Below are 13,859 nucleotides of genomic sequence, written 5' to 3' on the forward strand. Positions count from 1 at the left end.
AGACAATAGAGTCAGATCAAGAATAGTCTGCAGCGGATTTGATAGCCCACGCAGTAAAAGTGTTATTTTAAACGTCAAACTTCTATGAAATTATGACGTATAAATGACACTTGCACTGCGTGGGCTATCAAACCGCTGCAGATTTTTTTTGGTCCTACTCTACTTACCTTTTACAATCTATCCGGAAAAGTAAAATCTAGTGTAGGTGCGTTTTTTTCATACGAAGTAAAATACTTATGCATGAGTATGGTGACAGCTGTAATCTCAATACAATTTATGTTCACATTTAGCTCATAGCTGTAAGTATATATCCACCAAATTGATATAAAAGGAGGTATATAGGCACATACCCATTCATGTATTTAATTATTGTGGTCCGGTCAAGGGTTACAGTTACAGTTTGCGATCTCACGGCCCTAACGCTACGTCTTACGTAGGCGAACAACGCGCGAACGCGGCGCGGCGCGGCGCGGCGAAAGCGGCCGCCGCCGCGCCGCGCCGCGCCGCGCCGCCTGACATTCGCGTGCAAATCGCGCCGCACCGCGTTCGCAACGAGATCGCTTACGTAGGACACTTCTATGGGCATCAAAGGATTGATTTCGCCGCGCCGCGCCGCGCCGCGTTCGCGCGTTGTTCGCCTACGTAAGACGTAGCGTAAGGCCTAAACCTATACCTACTTCCATAACACTGTAAAATATAAGTATTTACCTCTTGGAGCATGGGTCGGCCGCTAGTTTGGGACGCTACTTGCGTTGATACCCTGGCACCGTCCCATGTTCCAAGCACAAAAGATTCTGCTGGCGCTGCGGCTTCCTCAGCCGAAAGCCTCAAGCGCCGCAAATATGCATGCCGCTCTGGGAAGCAGCTACATATTTGCGGCGTTTGGTGTCGAAACTTTGGGGCCGTGGGGGCCAAGTGCGCGTCGACTGTACAAAGACTTGTCGGCGCGCTTAATAGAGGCTTCTGGTGACCAGAGGGCTGGCCACTATTTCGCCCAGCGTATTAGCATCGCTATACAGCGGGGAAATGCGGCCAGCCTTCTGGGCACCTTGCCTGTTGACGGCGACCTGGGACAAATTTTTTATCTATAGTTTTGTAAGTTTTATTATGTTTGTTTATTCCTTTCTTTGTTTTTTACCTCTTACCTCCTAGTGAGTATTATATTCTTTGCTATTTACTTGATAGAAAAAGTTCCGACTCCATCGACATCTCTGACAAGATTGGTATATTAAGTAGAATATGCTTTATGCTGAATAGGCTGAGTCGTATAACGGACCGTAAATCCGTAAATGTCGGCAAATGACGGAACCGAAGTTCTTAAACTTGTCAACAGATGGCTCTTAACCAGTATATGTCGAAACACAGTAGATACTTTTTGTAATTGTAAAAAATATTAGGCCTTTGAAACTTTGAAGCATTTGAAGATATATTATAGATATATAATAAAGTACTACTATTTAAATAAAATATCAAATAAATGATTATGATTTGTTTCTCCACTTTGGAATTCACGGGCCTACAAATCCCGGTCTTTTGATAGGCTTGCGTGGGGATATAGATCCAACACGTAGAGGCCCCTTGGAGAGCTTTAATGTCATGTAGAACGCCTGCTGGAACCCGTTCACAGGCGCAACAATAAACACCCATGAACCGGTCGCAGTAGGCATTGGGACTATTGCAGAAAAAGTGAATAGTATACCGGTCTATGGATTTGAAGTTTGGATGGACAATGAGACTGGGCTATTGTAGAGAAGTCCGGACACCTGCCATAACAATGCTAAAACACGTTATCGAGGCAGGTGGTGACTTGCCGCTGACTAGATGGGCCCCTGAAACTGCCGTCGCGAAGACGACCAGGAGCAACATCGGTGTGAGCGGCTCAGGGGTGTCGAGAGGTGTGCGCCGCTTTCTACCCAGTGGCTGTTAACAGCCACTGTGCCAACTCGCGTCTTATGCATCTTTCACTTCCACCCCTGGAGCATATAGCTCTAACGACTCCTCTCTGGACGGCCAATTAAGGCAAGCCAGAGCTGAGAGTCCTGCGGGTCCCCTTGGGGTCCACTCCGACCGACGAAGACACGCCGGAGACGGAGACCCTGACCGACTCTCGGGAGCACTCGGGTCCGTGGGGTCGTTACTCCCCAACAGCTCGCCACAAGCTGCCCTGTCGAGGATTGTGGGCGTATCATACTATCGGCAGCACATCAGAACCTTCAATCGTGGATGACGAGGGCCTTTAATGAAATACGATGTTCGACTCACAATCTTTACTGCACAAGACTCATTACAAATCACAGCACGCGATACGTTTCTTATCTTAAGCAAACCAGTGGATTTGACCCAGGAGCCGCCACAGACGTCATCTTCTCCCGTTCGTTCTCATCGTGCTTCATCTGAAGATTGATTGACAGCATAACTTCAATTGTTCTCGACTTCAATTGTTTTAATAGCGCACTCTATGATTATGATTATTATTATTGTGATTCTAGTACTTGAATTCGGACCAATCACCAATAGCAACTGTCATTACCAAGAAATGACAATGACATGTTAAAACGTCATGAACTAGCGTCACATAGTGACAGTGTTGTTAGTACGTGTAGTTTTCGTATTTGGTGCCGCATTTCAAAACTTTTACTTGATAACTAACTTAAATTTGACATAACGTGGCTCATTTGGGAGTTTCTTTTCAAGTACACGAGTCAAGGATACCGAGGAAGATTGTTTTTACTTGCCCTCCTTACAGAAATAGTTTAGTTTTAGAGTTGATAAATAGCGGTGTAAGCGTAAACAATAATGGCTAAACCTAGAAGTGAATTTAGGTTCATTTTCTTTGCTGGCGGTATATTTATTTGCTATTTCATATTTGGAATGCTTCAAGAGAAAATTACTCGTGGGTTATACGGAGACAATGAACAGTTCACTTGCACATTGTCGCTGGTTTTGGTACAGTGCGTGGTAAACTATACTTTTGCCCAGATTTTGATGGTAAGGGACTCCTTGAATTCGCAACAAATACCTATTAATGGATTGCAATGTTAGGTGCAGGGGGGCAATTTAGACTGCTATGTATAGTTAATAATGTAAAACATGGGAGATATTTCGATTAGTTTAACACTTTCGCAACCGGGCAAAAAACGGCGCACTACCCCAGAAACCGTTCGTCTATCTCTGCGTATAAAACCACCTGCTGGGCGGTTTGCATCTGAGCAAACATTACGAGTGCCTACCAGGCGGGTTCTCGGTAGTCAAAGTGTTAAATTATCCCGCAGTCTAAATTGCCCCTCTGCACCTTACCCTTGTTTATTTTGTGGATAATTAAGGTCAATCTTTACCATGCAAATAGTTTTAATGATACCTGCATACAAACTGTTCAAACAGTTTTGCAGGGTTTCTGTCTGCAATAGAATTTTGTTCTTTATTTAATAATAAACAAATTTCAAAATGGGCATTAATTTTTAGCTTTCTTGGATACACGAGAAGGACACAACTAGAAAGATTTACTATTTTTCGTCTGCATTAACATATCTGCTGGGTATGGTGAGCTCTAACATGGCCTTGCAATGGATCAACTATCCAACTCAGGTGAGTGATTTTGAAATGATTCTAACATTTATTATTGATGATTACTAAATATTATCCTATGTCCTTCGTCAAGCCTCAAACTGTCTCCATGCCAAATTTCATTTAAATTGGTTTAGTGCTTTAAGCGGGTTACATAACAGAATACTGAAAAGTGATTTATGTTGAATCACCTATGCTTGATTCATCTATTTTTAAATTACCTATCAATCATTTTACTTAGACATTGACTGACCTAAGTTTATATTACCTAAGCTCAAATAACCTAATATATGAAACACCTAATGCACAATATACTTAATGCTTGTTTTACTTAATGCATGATTCATCTAAAGCTGATATACCAAATTCACATTTCACCTAAAGCTAACCTAATGCACAAAGCACCTATAGCTGATAATTATACTTAATGGATGATACACCTAAAGTTGATGATATACCTCCTGAACGAATTACCTAAAGTTGATATTTATTTTATTTTATGTATTTAAGCCTTTATTTTTAAAAATAAATGCTTAAATAAATAAAATAACCTAAAGTTGATATACCTAGCATGAAATTCCTATGATTCCATTTGTATATTTATAGGTTGTCGGGAAAGCAGCGAAGCCCATACCTGTAATGATCCTCGGGGTACTAATTGGTCGCAAAGTGTACCCTCTTAGAAAGTACCTTTTTGTATTTCTCATAGTTTTGGGTGTAGTACTCTTCATGTTCAAGGATCAGAGTAAAAAGGTAGTACATGAGAGCCAGGGCCTCGGCATTGGTGAGCTGATGCTGTTCCTGTCATTGACCATGGATGGGCTCACTGGAGCTGTGCAGGTAAGACGAGAGGCAGGTTTGAGCTGCTATGAAGTAAATAATCATACAAATTATCTGAAAATTCATTCCATGTTGGTAAACCTACTTGAAAAACTGATTAACTTAAATCTAAAATTGAAAAAATTAATCCCGTTTTTCTTTAGATTTTTATTTATTTATCAGTGAGTTGAGAATGAATAATGTTTACTTTGTGCAATTTTCTTGTATATGCAATATGTTATTGTAGGTACTAATTCATTTTAAATGTTTTTATTTTTCTTATAATAAATACTTAATCTAATTATGTAATGAATTGTAGGGTTAAATTGTGTAAACAGAGGATGGTATAGTGATCTTTATAATTGAATATATGTATATTTCAGGAACGGATTAAAAGTGAGTCGTCGCCATCTGCCTATTCAATGATGGTCAATACAAATGGATGGTAATTGAATTTCTTTACCTAACGAGCGGGCAAAGCGAAGTTCTTACATTCTACCTGTAGCATTTCGAAGATTTTACATTTTACTACGGATAATACGCGAGTTTTAGCAAATCGAGAGTTCACATCTCGAGGCGAACTACATATGTAGCGCAAAATTGTTTTCCTTCGTATTTTCTAGGAAACTTTCGTAACTATTTTACTTTACTTATTTATACTATGTACTTCTACTTACTTACATACTTTACTTGTATTTGTAAATAGAGACTTTATTGGGACAAAAAATACAAACTAAACAATAATAAAACTAAACTACATGGAATATAAAACTTAAAATAATGATAATAAATAGACTTACAAATAAACTTATAAATAAACTTTATGGTACTTTTGGTACCGAGACTGACTGAAATAACCAGACGCGTTCGTCGCGAAAGTACGAAGGAAAATAATTATGTACTACATCTGTACTAGTAGTAAGAAATTTGGAAACTGCTGGAGCCATTTACTTTATACAGTTTTTGTTGATGTTGAAGCAGAGCTATCAGTTATCCTCCGAATTTCGTGCGAATGCTTTTAATATTAGTACAACTTCCATGTAGATACCTAATAAATGGAGGGTTTGGCAGTAAGTTATAAATGTGTTTTCCTTCATATCTTTCCAGGTCATCAATAATTTTATCAATTGGCGTCTTATTAACTGGTGAGATCTTCCGGTTCGTCGCTTTTGTGTCCAAGTATCCTGAAGTACTGGTGCACCTTGCGGGCCTAGCATTCATGGGAGCCTTGGGGCAACTGTTCATATTTTTCATGGTAAGGGCCACTCAATTTGTTCAAGTAGGCCTCTAAATTTAAAAATTACTAGGAATGTAGGAACTGTATTATGAAATTTATCAAGCGATATATTATTTTTATAATAGTCACTCAATAAACATCTTTTCAGATTTTTGACGCTCAGAAACTTAAAGGATTAAAATTAATCAATGTCAATCACTAAGTAGCAGTTATTATGTGTTTCTAGGTATCAGAATTTGGGCCGCTCCCGTGCTCGGTGGTGACCACTACGAGGAAGTTCTTCACAGTGCTGGCGTCGGTGCTCATATTCGGCAACGTGCTGCTCGGCCGGCAGTGGATAGGCGCCACTATAGTATTCACCGGTAAGTTGCAATTACACTAGGTATCAATCAATATCAAAATAATAGATTACTAAATTAGTCTGTGTTGTTGGCGTAATCTATTACAAAATTCACTCCTCTGTCTCGTACTCGTAACTTTTATGGTAAATGCTATACTCTTACGGTAAACGCCGCTAGCAGAATATTAAGAAGTGTATAAAAATTAAAAATAAAAGTTAGAGTGGAAATATCCGCTGCTGTCGGGCGAGCCTTCCGTAGCTCTGTTGATAGAGCGGCAAGTTGGCGCGAGCATGAGTCTCGTCTGAGGCAATGGTTTAGGTATTTCATTTTTCCTTTAACAAGGCTGGCTGCCTATTCTCAGCTGTCCTAAAGTAAATAAGATCTTTAAAATATGTATTGAATTATGTTCTATGGACACGAAGTGAAATCGTATTTTATTATGAATTTGATAACCACTAATTTTAAAATATATATGTATGATGTAAATATTTTCAGGTTTGTTCCTGGACATTTTCTACAGCAAAGGAAAAGGTCAGGCGCCGAAAAAGGTAACAGAAAAATAACTTTTGTAATGAATTTAGAACAATTTTATGAAGTAAACTTAGTTTAGGTTTTTAATTGGCTGTTTAAATCCACAGAAATAAAGGGAAATAGATTTAAAGGTAACAAGAATAAAACAATGAAAGCAAAATAGCTCGAACGAATTTTTGAATAGAAAGCCGTGATACTAGTGCAATGGATAAATTATGCATATAGAGAAACGATATTGTATTTTTGTATATTATGATAAAATTTAACTGTACCTATATAAAAAAATACTATCAGTCAAATGTACTGATATTTTAAGTATATGAAATTAAAATGTAAACCTACATTCCAAAGTTGTAAACGATATTGTGTTTTAATTTAATATGATAAAAACAAACTGTATATGTAGCACGGTCGCATTTTTATCGCTTATCATTGTTACCATGCCTGTCACGTTTTAAAAAGTATGTAAGTGCATCACTTTCACACTTACATATTTGTTAAAACGTGACAGGCATAATGACAAACGATAAAAATGGAACATAACCAGACATCGTAACTTTTACAGCATTTTTGGTGCAGCGGAGTGGTGTTAACGGAATCAGTATAAACAATTTCAGCCCTAATGTTTAATTAGCATTAATTACGTTAATATTAACCTTAATTTACCATTTCAGTTGGAATTATTTATACCAATTCCGTTAACACCACTCCGCTGCACCAAAAATGCTGTAAAAGTTACGATGTCTGAACGTAACGAATATTCTGTCACCGAAATTGTTTAATCTGTTCGGCGAATACACCATGAAAAAGTCACTTGACGTCATAGATTAGTATTTGTTATTATTGTAACTTGACAGTTGAAAAGGTGTTAATCTTTTGACCGCCAAAGGCCTCAACTGACGCGCGCGGCTACAACCCAATATCAACCTTCGTGCATTCCAGCAAGGTTCATGATGACGCGGCGCGCACGATACGCGCGGCGTTCAAAAGGTTCTCATTTTTAAACGACAAGCTAGATTGTTCTGAAGTTAGTACTTACAATAGGGTAAGGTATATGTGGTCCTGTACTTATAGGTTACGTAGCTTCAGATACCTACAATAGTTAATATAAAATACAGCGAATATAAGTTTTTCATACCAAACTTGTTTTTGCTCTATTTCGTTTGTTTTATACTGGGGCTATATAAACTAATTACAGGACTAGATATACCCCATGTCATTGGATGTACTAAGTTTCATTACAATCCAACACGTAGTTTTAAAATGAGAACGAAACTCCGTTTGCATGGGATGGTGAAATTCGACCGAGCTTGCTGAGGACTCTTAAATTTATTTCAGCTAAGACATGGGACTATGAACATATCTAAATTACATATTTTAGGTAACTTAGGCCCACTTGCACCATTCCACTAACCTGAGGTTAACCGGTTAAACCTGGAGGTACCATGGTTACCAGTACAATTTGACACTGGTTTAACGGTTTAACTGCTTAACCCCGGGTTATTGGGATGGTGCAAGTGGGCCTTAGATATGTTCATAGTCCCATGTTTTACGTAACATAATAATGCTAATTAGGCTGCTTATTAGGCAGGTTTTAAAATCATTTTCTAAAAATTTGCACAATGATTAAAACACAACTTTCTTACCCATTAAGAAACGAAGTAGGTGTAATGTATAATGGAAGTTACCGGGCAGATTTCCTTCTCAAATAGGTATATTAATTTATATTGTGGATAAGTTCAATTAGGAAGATGTTTGTAAGAACCTTTATATAAGCCAAACAAATGTTTTTATTGAAGCTGCAACTTTTTTATGTATGACGTTTGTGACAGTGAGATTATCAGCAGAATACATTGATCCATGACTCGTAATTTTTTTATTTTTATTTTAGTATCATGTAAGATAGTTCTATAAACGTATACTATAGTACATTATTGTCGAGGCTCGGAAGTCGCTACTTGCAGGCTGAGGATTCGTTTTAAACGGACGACCTTGGGAGTCCGTTTAATTGAATCCGAAGCCAGCAAGTAGCCTTCCAGCCGAGTCATATATAGTGCTTTTCTCAAAAATGGTGCAAAAAATATAAATATCATAGAAATATTTTACAAAAGCAACGTTCTTACATATATATTTTGACAGAAAAAAGCCCTTACCGCCTATTTATTTTTTTAATAAAAAAATTAAGTGTATTTTTTTGCCAAAAATACGCCAACTTATTTGAGACATCTAAATAGTCGCAGTACTAATAATCATCTGTTTGGCTGTTTAATGGGCATGTGCCTTCATTTGATATGGCCATTTCAACTTTTAAAAAGTTTGGAACTCGACAAATAATGGAATTTGTATGCAACATTGCAGTCCCAAAATCAAGCCTGCAATGTTTTTAACTTTTTAATTTTCGACTGACCATAAACTACGCGCTTCGCGACCTATTTTTTAGACGGCAAAGTCGACTTTGCCGTCCATTTTTGAGAAAAATATATTCCTGCGTTTACCATCAACCGTGATTGATTCAGTTACAGAATAACATTTTGTTGATCGAGATTAAACTGATCCTCAATTGTGTCAAATTATAGCAAATAATTATACCTAGGTTCATTAAATTTGGCATTATTTGGAATTCATGATGGCTGCTATGCATAATATACGAAATAATGTGCATTGGAGTCGAGATGTCCAACATTTCGACTGCAATGCACTTTCTTTCGGATACTTGCCTGGACTGGACTACCACCTTAGACTGGAGGAAATCGTCAGTACATTAATAAAAACTCGTATCGTGTTCTGTAAATCGAAATCGAGTTACTACGTTTCAACATTGAGTAGCAAAATACGAGATTTTTTACAAGTAGTGACGAAATCATATAGTGTTAAAAATAAAAGTGCGCTTTGCGATTTTACAATAGTTTATTGTATGGTCTGTTTGTTTTGTTACATTATGTTGCTATATTTATAAGAGTCCGATGTACAGAGTGTGACATGCAACAGGGGCATATAATATAACGGTGAATTTTCCATCCATTTATTGCAGTTAAAGTTAACCAGCAATTTTATGGCAGTATTTCTTCAATAGTGCCAATCTTATTTGTCGATCTCCGATTTTTTTACCTGAATGTGGGCGATCGATCGACGAATTAGCTGTTAGGTATTTAATGAATTTGAACCATATAAGTGGAACTGTAAAATAGTCACTCGTAGGGGAGTCGGTCGCTATTAAATAGCAACACTGCATAAAGGAAGCAATGCCCTTTGTTTTCCAGATTAATGGTTGAGCCGAAAATCACATCAGAAAATTTCTACTAACTATGTACATCCACCAACTTATATTTTATAAATTAGAATTACATAGTCGAGCAAAATCCGAATATATCATTTGTTCAAAAATGTACATATGTAGGTGTATGTGTATACAAATACATACTAATTAACAATTATAGGTTACAGAATATGGAAAAAAATGTACAGTTACCGACAAATTCGACAATTTTGGCAAAAAAACAATTTGTTGCCAATTGATTCCATTTCTATCGGACCAAAAGCTTATATGGACCCATAAATGATATAAAACAGGATGCAAGTATGTTAATCTGCCGTGTTTGAGTAAATCCCAAAATCCGCACTTGTGCTTTCCTACTTAACTGTACAGTGTAAAACATATCATATTATATAAAATTCGATTTAAGCTATCGATGTTCCACAAATATAGCTCCTATGCATTCGGGTCGCGTTAAAAATCACACCCCTTACCTACCCTACCCTACCCATTCAGATACTTTACAGTTCACGATTTAGTAAATAAAGTGTAAAATGTAACAAATAATAAATGTAGATATAAAAAAAATGTGATTTTTATATGGCAATCATTGATTATTTTTCTAATTAGAACTTAGATAAACGTTATCTTTTAATACCTACTTACTCAAATAGATAATACTGACAAAAATATAGTATTTTCAAAAATCTATTGGAACATTGGGTTGGTTCAATCACACATAGAGTAATTATACTAAACTTATGATAATGTAGGTACCTACGTGCAATTTGTTCCTTAGTGTTGATGGCACTATTACTTCATTGACATGACGGTGAAAAGCTTAATCACACCACAAATATCTGGTGTTTGATAACTTGCCGCTCTAGATGCAACGCAAGTTATCGTGTACGAATACTGGCGGCAGTGGCGACAACTTTTGACGTTTTTGGGTTCCAAATGATTAATTATGTACAGGCAGGCGTGGTTCACTCCGCGATTTCGTGGCTTTGCTACAGGTAGGTATAGTGGCGGATTTGCCCTAAGGCCAAGTAGGCCCGGGCCTAGGGCGGCAAGATATTAGGGGCGGCAAATTGTGACAAAAAATTCGCTAATGATAGCAAGAATCAAAATGTACTTAGTCAATATGATGGTTGCTGTGCTGAGAAAGTGGCGGCTACAGGGCCTTGGGCCTGGGGTGGCAAAGACTGCAAATCCGCCACTGGGTAGCTAAAAGTACATCCGTTCGACCCCAATTTTGGGGAAAGCCATAAGCCACGCGTGGCGCTGTCGCCACCTACAGGCCATATCTGCGCTGATCGTAACAGACGCGTTTTGTTAGAGAGTGAGTCTTCTGTACCTAGTACTATTATTTATTCTGTGGTACAGGTGTTTATGAATACATATAACGAAACCATAGGTAATATGTACTTAAGTAAGAATCTCAGTAGGATACGCACGTAGGCAATTATAATGGTTATTGTTATCTACATAGGTACCAAATATTACCTACACGATACACATACCTACTACACATTTTGACACGGTGAAACAATTTAATTTTAGTTATTATGCTAGTTGGATAAACCATAGTACTTACCTACTAAGTATTTGATTCCAATTGACAGTAAATTCCGATGCAATAAGTAATTAGGTAAATTTGAATTCCAATAAACTTAAGAAACTATACGGAGGATTCTTGTCCTGCTTTTAGTCTTACATAAACAGATAAGGGACATTTGTAGACATTTATTACCTATCTAGTTACCTATTTAATTACTTTTCTATATGCTATTTTAATATGACTATTAATAAATAAAATAATAATAATGTCAATGAGCGAAATATTATCTATATATTAACAACTCTAAACGAGCAATTCTTGTTTATTTATTTATATATAGGTATATTTCAGCGATCTCGGTAAGGTCTCTAACGATGTCGATGAAATTTGCTATATAGGGGTTTTCGGAGGCGATGAATCGATCTAGCTAACAAGGAAGGATACCCAACTGTCCGACTCCGATTTGATTTATTTTGATATATGTTATAGAGTAGTCTAAAATAACATCAAAGTACTGAAAATTGACCAAACCTTCTAATTTCTGAGAAGAACTTTTTTCAAAAAAATTGATAATTAATTACTGGTTTCGTTATATGTTGGAGAGTATACCGGGTGTGGCCTGTAATATGAGCAAAAAATTTTGCTGTAGGCTGTACTTCTCATACTGATCAACATTTGTTTAGCGACTTTTAATAATAACTTGTGGTTTGATTTTTAATACACTTTAAAGTTTATTCTGACGCAATGTATTGCGAATTTTGTTTTGTTTAAGGCGTGACGAGCAACGTTAATCACAATGATATGGCGTGGCGATGGCGTCCATTGAAGATAATATTTATTTTGTATGAAAAAGAGGGAGTCTAAATACTTCATTATTTTTTAAAGTTGTTGAACAAAAGTGTCACCGTTTGAGGAGTACAATCTATGTTTTAATTATTTGCTCATGTTACAGGCCACACCCGGTATATAATATATTTTTATATAAAAAATGAGTTTGTGGTGAAATGACAAAACTTGTCCCCATTCTTTATTCATGTTCTCCAACATATAACGAAACCAGTAATTAATTATCAATTTTTTTGAAAAAAGTTCTCAGTAATTAGGTTTGGTAAATTTTCAGTACTTTGAAGGCTATTTTCTCCTAACAGGTTGAGTTTGGGCAGCTAAAAAAAATACGTGTCCGTTATATTAGACTACTCTATAACATATATCAAAATTAATCAAATCGGAGTCGGACAGTTGGGTACCCTTCCTTGTAAGTCTTATCTCTGGGAAAACGCGCATTTTTAAGTTTTTGTATGTTTTCCGAGCAAAGCCCGGTCTCCCAGATAATATGGAAACTGATTATATCTCGTGTTTTACAGTCTAACCAGTGTTAAAATCTAATTAATAATGAATCATTATTTTTGTTTGTAAGTAGTTTTGCACATTGTAATTTTAATGGAGGTAAATAAATAGTATATATTTATCCTCGGTCACCCGTTGACTACGAATGCTGTAGTTTTTGAAACTTCGGAATATAAAAACAAAAATACGCGATATAATCCGTCTCCATAGTTTTATTTCATGAATAACTATGGCGGTAACCAAAGAAATGAATTAAATTCAAATATCATGGATACATTTTGTTTCAGGAACTAAAAGAGGAAAATGCAGTAGTTACTTAACGAATTGCGCTAATAAGAGTATTTAATTGAAAAGTATAATTTACCATATTGTTATAGTATGAAAATAATTGACACTGACACTGTACCTACCTACTTATTAACATAATATTAGTAGTTATGCACTATGATTAAGAACTGAACTGTTTGTATCTACTTCCCTCATTTGGAATTAAAGTGAACTTAAAGAACTGAATCGGTAGTAGGTACTCTTAAAATTATATTATTTTATTATCTTAATATAGGATAACTTAAATCTGGCAGTCAAAATTCATCTTCTATGGCAGCAAGAGAGCTGTAGACGTAATTACATTTTCACATTTGTTACATAATTATATTATATCATTGCATTCGTTCCCATAATTAAATCCATTACCATCAATAAAGTACCTATTAGTTACCTACACAATTTTTAGCTATCTAAATTTAGACCTTCTTAAAGCACCGTACACATATAACTATAATAGGTACTGCCCCTTTCCAAATAGGTATCCTATTTACGCTTCTCAATCAATTAGCATTCCAATTTTTATTTAGTGTACATTACATCGAATGTGTTCTTAAGTCATTTTGTATAGTTTAATGAAGTTACGTATCAGGTAAATATGTATTTCTGGTTAACAGACTTATTTTTTTCTTTAGTTACGTACCTATGTACCAAGTAGGTAATTACCTACTAATTACATTGTATTTTTAGCAGTAAGTAAGTACCTACTTAGTGTGACTGCCATATTTATTGGCCACTAAATAGTAATTGGCCGCTGTTAACAATAAGGTTGCAATTGGCTTGTTTCTTTCTGATTTGTTAGGAAAGGCCAATTACTATGTAGTGGCCAATAAGTAATAACTATAGCAGCCACCCTACCTATATTATGCTGAATGTCTGTAG

The 13,859-nt window shown here is 36.4% G+C and overlaps 1 protein-coding gene across 1 annotated transcript; it reads left to right on the forward strand.

Annotated features, from left to right (window-relative positions):
* The first annotated feature begins 2,585 nt into the window (after positions 1-2,585).
* Positions 2,586-6,853, forward strand: LOC134678272 (solute carrier family 35 member B1 homolog). Its single transcript, XM_063536756.1, has 7 exons — positions 2,586-2,988; positions 3,463-3,585; positions 4,171-4,404; positions 4,767-4,828; positions 5,491-5,638; positions 5,847-5,982; positions 6,457-6,853. The coding sequence occupies exons 1-7, from the start codon at positions 2,797-2,799 to the stop codon at positions 6,522-6,524; spliced, it is 963 nt and encodes a 320-aa protein (XP_063392826.1). The 5' UTR covers positions 2,586-2,796; the 3' UTR covers positions 6,525-6,853.
* Positions 6,854-13,859: the final 7,006 nt, after the last annotated feature.

This window comes from Cydia fagiglandana, chromosome Z, assembly GCF_963556715.1.
Source record: "Cydia fagiglandana chromosome Z, ilCydFagi1.1, whole genome shotgun sequence".
NCBI lineage: Eukaryota > Metazoa > Arthropoda > Insecta > Lepidoptera > Tortricidae > Cydia > Cydia fagiglandana.

Excerpts from the sequence above, each read along its gene's own strand:
- LOC134678272 (XM_063536756.1), top strand. The coding sequence starts at position 2,797 with ATGGCTAAACCTAGAAGTGAATTTAGGTTCATTTTCTTTGCTGGCGGT. Across the intron at positions 3,586-4,170 it reads GGATCAACTATCCAACTCAG|GTTGTCGGGAAAGCAGCGAA; the intron begins GTGAGTGATTTT and ends GTATATTTATAG. Across the intron at positions 5,983-6,456 it reads CGCCACTATAGTATTCACCG|GTTTGTTCCTGGACATTTTC; the intron begins GTAAGTTGCAAT and ends AAATATTTTCAG.